The sequence below is a fragment of the Henckelia pumila genome, chromosome 4 (genome assembly GCF_033568475.1).
Source record: "Henckelia pumila isolate YLH828 chromosome 4, ASM3356847v2, whole genome shotgun sequence".
NCBI lineage: Eukaryota > Viridiplantae > Streptophyta > Magnoliopsida > Lamiales > Gesneriaceae > Henckelia > Henckelia pumila.
Genome location: NC_133123.1, coordinates 6207432 through 6214723, shown reverse-complemented (window position 1 = coordinate 6214723; position 7292 = coordinate 6207432). Strand labels below are relative to the sequence as shown.

At 33.4% G+C, this 7292-nt stretch overlaps 1 protein-coding gene across 1 annotated transcript; it reads right to left on the bottom strand.

Moving 5' to 3' along the window:
- Positions 1-5461: 5461 nt before the first annotated feature.
- Positions 5462-7089, bottom strand: LOC140867317 (phospholipase A1-IIdelta-like). The gene is made up of 2 exons (XM_073272395.1): positions 6582-7089; positions 5462-6393 (listed from the first exon to the last, which is right to left on the bottom strand). Exons 1-2 carry the CDS (start codon positions 7031-7033, stop codon positions 5667-5669), a joined length of 1179 nt encoding a protein of 392 aa, XP_073128496.1. The 5' UTR covers positions 7034-7089; the 3' UTR covers positions 5462-5666.
- Between the last annotated feature and the right edge of the window lie 203 nt (positions 7090-7292).

The following is a 7292-nucleotide window of genomic DNA, read 5'->3' as shown; positions in this document are numbered from 1 at the left end:
GTCACGGTTAAATTTGATCCATATATCGTTTAATTAGTAACCGACTAATTTGTCGGTTCCCAAATCCAAATGGAGTTGAAAATAGAAACTGACAAAAAATTATTCAGAAATTATATGTAAAAATTACAAAACACTTAAATAAGCTCTCGCGGAGACTACCGAAAAACGTGTGAAGTTATGAATTTGAGTTCAAAAGATTGAGCTCGGTGTGAGCCCGAAAAAATAATTTTTATACTTTCATTGAGATCATATAATTTCTTGCACTCACGATTTTAGCATATATAAATCCAATTTTGTTAATTTAAAATAATTAATTAGCTAGAATTTATTTAAATATTGTTTTAATGAGATTTATCATGTTATATATGCAAACGTATATGGATGTGTTTAACGAAAGGAAATTTTGTAATTTTGGTTGTTGATTTTCCCACAAATTTTTGGTCTTTTGTTGTATCTAATTATAATTTTAGTCTCATATCTTTATTTATTTTTATAATTTAGTCATATTTCTACACGATGTTGATGTGGCATGGATGAGATGCAAACATGATGGTGATATATTTGGGGACACATATGTTTCTGATGGAAAAATGATTAAAATTACAAAACAAAACAAAAAATATAGGAAATAGAGGGTAAGCATGCAGCGAATACAAGAAGAGAGACTTAAAAATTCATTTCCCAAATTTCAATTTATATTTGTTCTCGTCCTATATAGTTCATTGTAATCGCAACTTAAAGATTTTTTCCCTCTCAATTAAAGTCAGCGATTGGACCAATATCCGAAAATTAAAACTTAATTTATCAAAAGCAAAATTTGAAAAATTAATGAGTCAAAACTAAAAAAGAGACAAGTTAATGTATTAAAAAAATCCTTTTATCATGATGAAAATCAGAACACATTATTTTTCATATAAATTTTTTAATAAAATAGTTGATCAAACACATATTTGTCGTTAAATAAATTTAAATATTTTATAAAGATTTTGGAAAAAGCTAATTTTAATTTTTTTTTAAGAATGTATAGTCAGTTGATCCATCACTTCCATGTAGTGAACATAAAAGCTGACCCCTACTTCAAATATGGACGTCCTAACGTCCAAGAAGATATTTTTTAAAAATAATAAATAAATAAAACATGATCCGGTTTAGATAGTGGTGTGACTAATTCGAATTTGGCACATCCCTATAAATATATAATAAATAAATAAAAAATGATTGTGACTCCGGAGAGATACAACTACGGATTTTCACATCGTGAATAAAGTTAATCAAATTCTATCTAGTTTGATATATACGGCTCAAAATGTGTCAAGGATGTTATTAACATGAAAAAACTTTGAATATATTTTGGACATAAGCCTCACGAGCCACACACAACTATTTTTATTCAATTTCCATTGCTATAAAAATATGTGGATTATAGGATAGCTAGCTAGATAGGTTACAAATTCAATAAAATATGTTTTTATGAAATAAAAAGGGAAAATTGCTTTTTTGGTCCTGTATGTTTGTCACTTTGCGATTTTGGTCCTTTATATTTTCAGATTGCAGTTTTAGTCCGCTATCTTTATTTTTTTGGCAATTTTAGTCCTTTTTCTGATGTGGCGCTGACGTGGCACAAATTCAATGCTGATGTGGAGCTGACGTGTACAGTGCCACGTCAGCATTTTCGAAGAAAAAGGACCGAAATTGCCAAAAATCGAAACATACAGGACTAAAACTGAAATGTGAAAACATAAAGGACCAAAATCGCAAAGTGACAAACATACAGGACTAAATTTGCAATTTTCCCAATAAAAAATGAGTATTCTTGTGATTTGATTGGGATGCGTGGGATCGAACGCTTGCCGCTTTATCAAAAATTATAGCTGGTATTAATGGTGCAACTCAAATTTTTTAAACTGCACAGCAGTCCAAGCATTATAGTTCTATCGTTCTACCAAGCAGAGACAATTATTGCACCTCAACAATCTCTCTCTCAATAATTGCACTTCTTGCAATCAATGGAAATCGAACTCATGATCTTGGCTCTTATACCAATTGTAGCACCGGATGGAGTGTTTAGAGGGGAAGGGGGTGAATGAACACTATCAAATTTCTTCTTCTTCTCGGGCCTGGTTCTGGTTTTAGCAGTTTGACAGGCAAATCTCGTTCTTGATAGAAATGCAGTAGTTTACTGGTAGAGTGCGGAAACGGACTTCTGAAATTGCTAAAGCTCAAAGATAAATAAAATGTCTATAAATTCAGTTGTACTTTTAACATATAAAATCTTTAAACAAAGATTCTTCGCACTCATTTTATAATACATGTTATAAATATCATATTATATTGAATTTAATATTTACTAAAAATCATGAAGATTATTAACTATTTGCATGTTTATCTCTTCTCATCTCAACTCATTTATTTAACAACGTTTATCGATAATAAAAATTATTTTCACGCGCAAAACACGTGACTTTTACTAGTATTATAAAAGTGTGAATACATGTCAAAGTTTTACAATGTATACAGTCAATTTTATCATTTGTTTATATATACTTGAGATATTTGATAATGATGTTTTTTGTAAAATTACTTATTATGATGATGTCAAAATTATCAAATTATGTGCATGCTATATTATTAGATAAGTATTCAGTTTACAAGAAGATTGAAATTTCAAAATTCTTTTTATTTGTTTGTTAATGAATTATAAAGATTTTTCCAATGAAAATCTTAATATGATAATATTTGAAATTCTAAAATTTGTTAATTTCTTTGAGATGAAGTTAAATTAACTTTTTCACAAAAAAAAACTTAATTTGTAAAAGATTGTGTAACGACCACTGTATCAAGATGATTCTTTCCAGTGTGCTTATATCTTCACTCACACACACTTTGAAAAACTTCTCAGAGGGTCATCCATCATAAAATTGCCCCAAGTCAAGAAATTGTCTCAAGTCAAGAACGCTTAACTTTGGAGTTCTTATATTATAAGCTCCCAAAAAGAAGATGCATCTTCTTTATATGAATAGTACATATAAAATCTTTTAAGCTCTCCTCAACTATGCAGTCTCATACCTACATAGTCTTAGAATCTCTCTCATTCGGGTACGGGATCGGTTCATTCATATCTCCCTCCGCCTAGAAGCTAGCCTACCAGGGGCGGCTCATTGTCCATGCAACCTCTTGGCACCGGCGATCATTCCCTGCCTCCTCAGCCCCGGGCGTCACATGCCCACCATCTTCCGTCTGGTTCGTCCCCGAACCATACCGTACTAAGAGAGGTCGGCACTGATCCTATTTGTGATGACCCACTATATCAAGACGATTCTTTTCAGTGTGTTTATGTCCTCACTCATACTCACCCTGAGAAACTTCACAGAGGGTCAGTCATCCTAAAATTATCCCAAGTCAAGCATGCTTAACTTTGGAGTTCTTATATGATGAGCTCCCGAAAAGAAGATGCACCTTCTTGATATAAATAGTACATATGAAATCTTTTAAGCCCTCTTCAACTATGCAGTCTCATGCCTACACAGTCTCCAGTGCCGGACCTGAGATTTTGAGGTCTGAGGCGAGCACCAAAAATGGTGCCCTCAAAGCTTAATATTCATATAGAAATAATAGTATTTGTAACATGAATTTTAGAAATAAAATTTTGAAAAAATAAATCATCAAAAACAATATGTTATAAGCAAATACTAAAAAAAAAGATCCAAATAAAATATAAAATTCATATTTCGAACAGTACATAGTTACTTGAATATAGGTAGTTTTTGAAGCGAAAGTACTATTAATTAAGTTTGCATAATCTACTTTCTCAACAATTTTTTTCTTGATAGATAACATAACTAACACATTTAGTATTTTTTGCGACATAGTTTATCGAAGATAAGTTTTGATTAACTTTAATTTGGAAAATTTGAAGAAAAGTTTCTCGTAGGAAGAGTTCAATCCAAAAGTATTTAACCAATGCAATTATCACTCTAAACTAGATTCCTTCTAAATAAAGTAAGCTTAAAAAAAATTTATCACGAGTGATGACTGATGAGTCACGCAAGCAAACGTACAAAAAGAAGAAATTCATTATTCTGAAAACCCAAAATCTAAATATGCTTGAGCGGTGGAATGAGAAGAGATTTTTCTTACCTCAATTGCTCTGTTTTCTCTCTCCTCGCTCGAATATTTGAATGTGAAATTTTGTTCAATCTGAACTCTGCAGATTTTTTCTCCCTCACGGTGATGTTGAATCTGCCGATTCATTTTCTTCTTAATTATAACGTTTAAAATTAACTAACTAAGATAGGGCTTTTTTTTCTTTGGAAAAAAATTAAGAGAGGGCTTATCAACTATTATTTATGGGCTTATTTAAAATGGGCTCATGAACTATCATATTAATAATTTTTTTAAAAGATTTTGGTGCCCCAAAATTTTTTGGGCCTGAGGCACTTGCCTCATTTGTTATATAACATGTCCGGGTTTGACAGTCTCAGAATTCCTTTCATTTCGGCACGGGATCGGTTCATTCATGTCTCCCTCCGTCTAGAAGCCTACTAGGAGCCGCTCATTGTCCATGAAATCTCTTGGCATCGGCGTTCACTCCCCGCCTCCTCAGCCCCCAACGTCACATATTGAAATACGAAATTTTTTAATTTTATTTGATTGTCAATAAAGTAAAAAGATTTTTTCCCACAAAAACCTAAATTGTTCAAGACTCATGATGTTAATATTAATATACTTTGTTTAACATAAATTAGGTCAAACACCTTAAAGCATCTCCAATGCAACACCAACTTGGTGTATTACACCAAATTGGTGTTGCATTTTTTGCTCCAACTCAGTGCTATTTTCAGCGTCAGGTTGGAGCAAAGCTACAGTGTTATGGTGCAACACTGCAGCTTTACGCTATCTTTTTTTTTTCTTTTTTTTTGTTTCTAATTAATTCTTTAATTATTTAAATAATAAAATTAAAATTCGTAAAATTAATAATAAGTTTAAATATTTAAATAAATAAAATAAAATATTTTAAAATTTTTAAAATAATTCTGAAAATATATTTAATTAAATTTTTTAATTCATTAATATTTATATATAGAAATTATTATTTTAGATATTACTGATATTTTAATTATTGTTTTTAAAAATATTTTGTATAATAAATTAGTTGTTGTGAATAAAATAATAGATAATATTCTGAGAATATTCTTTCTAGTGTAAAATTTAGAGTTAATGGGTTGAAGATGAGTGTTGTATTTGGCATAAGAATTACATTATTTTGAAGTTAGTGTTACGTACATTAATTAAGATAATGTAATGCATTGGATATGGTGTTAGCAAATTTGAAGTTTTTATGTTTCTTGAATTCAAATTATGCAAAAAAACAATAAGAAATGGAATTGCATGAACTTTGTCCGATAAGAAAAGGGAACCCATGTTCATTTAGTGAAAGTGAAATAACAGACGATGCATTTTATTCATATATGTCAAACCAAAGCGCACACAGAGGTACAAGCCAAATTAAGAGCACACACACCATCAAATAGGCCAGCCATGCAGACAATGGCGCCATGCATGAAAAATATGCATGCACCTTATTTCTCACAAAATATTACAATCAGCCCCGATCACACACACACACACATATATATATATATATTCTTTGGTCCTAATCTTTGAAGCTAGGTTTCCGGTACCGGCTCATCCTGAACCAAGATCCATCCTTTTTGAGGATCGCGAACCATCCCTTTGTTCTTCTCCACCCACCAACTGGCTGGGATCAAATATTCCTCCTTGAGAAAGTCGCTATCCTTATTCGCCAATGCGTAGCTCCATCCCTCGATCAATTCAAATGGCTTGTCCTTCCCCTTATAACCCGCCACCACGTGCATCACCCCCGGCAAATCATGCGCCTTCAACACGTCGTCCTTCAGATATGGAGATATCTTGTTATCAACTATCAGCTCTACTCCAACGGCTTTGTACTCTAATAAAAATGTTTGTGGAACCGAAGGAACTGCATCATGTGCGTTGAAGGTGCGAAAAACTTTCAGATTTGGATAACTTTTCACTCTGTCCACGAAAACCTGATCCCCCACATGAGGACTAGCAGAGCAGATGGCCGCAACCCGGATATCTTTATTAATCACATTTTCGACCAGATCGAAAGCAGATAATGTTGCTAAACTAGCGCCAAGACTATGCCCTGTCACTATAATGCTCAAGTTTTCCTTATAGTCGTTGTTTATCAGTTTGTCGATATGTTTCTGCAGCTGTTCTCTTGGAGATAATCCGACGAATTTCGAATCTGAATTTTTGGAATGGTAGATGTTTAGCCAACCATTCATGATTTTAGGCACCTTTCTTGGGTCAAGTTCAGTAGGTACCAATTCTTTGGCAGACGCAAGGCTGCAGGTGTAACAACAAACATGCAAAAAACAAAACATTAAATTAAAAATAGCACAAGATAATTAATTTTGTGATATATATATATATATATTAACCATGCATGAACATTAAAAAATAGCACTGGACTAAACTTTGGCTATATATATATATATATATATAAATGGAGCCTAATTTAATGTAATTTATACCCAATATCAAGGTCATTGAGCCACTCCATGCCTGTGACAGTACCACGCCATGCGACGTAGATTTCGCGGCGTCCCAAGGCCTTGCTAACATCATCGGTGGTGACAGCAATGAAGCCGATGAAGTTGGAATACAAGTCCCAAGAACCGGCCACCGGGTGGTTTACAAACACCGACAGAGGGCCGAGATCAGAGGCGGAATACAGAAAAGCTTTAACCTCATAATCAGAAGCCGAGTCAAGCACCACTTTGTCAAAAAAACCTTCTTTGCCATATCTGCTGCTGCCGACGTACTTGGAGTCTTTGTCGTTGTTGAAGGCGTCCAGGGTTGCTTGGCTGAAGTTGCCGCAGCGGAGGATTATGTTTTGGAGGTCCGGGTGCAGTGGCTCCACAAGTCCCTCCCAGTCACCGCTCCCCAGAAGTTGGTCCCATGTAGGTTTGAGCTCTGTACCCATTAGCTAGCTAGGATTATTGATTTTACGTGTATATATATATTTAACTCAAAACAGTTGCAGACAGAGTGTTTAAGCTTGTGAGTTCAATGGCTATGGCTGATGGGGTTTAAATAATATGGCGGAAGAATATAATAATGCATATGGTATGCTAGCTAGCTCAACAGCTAACGTAAAAATATAATATTAATGTAAGAGAAGGATTAATTAGTTTTTCCTTTGAGAAATAGGCATGCACGTGAAAAATTAGAAGAAAACAAAC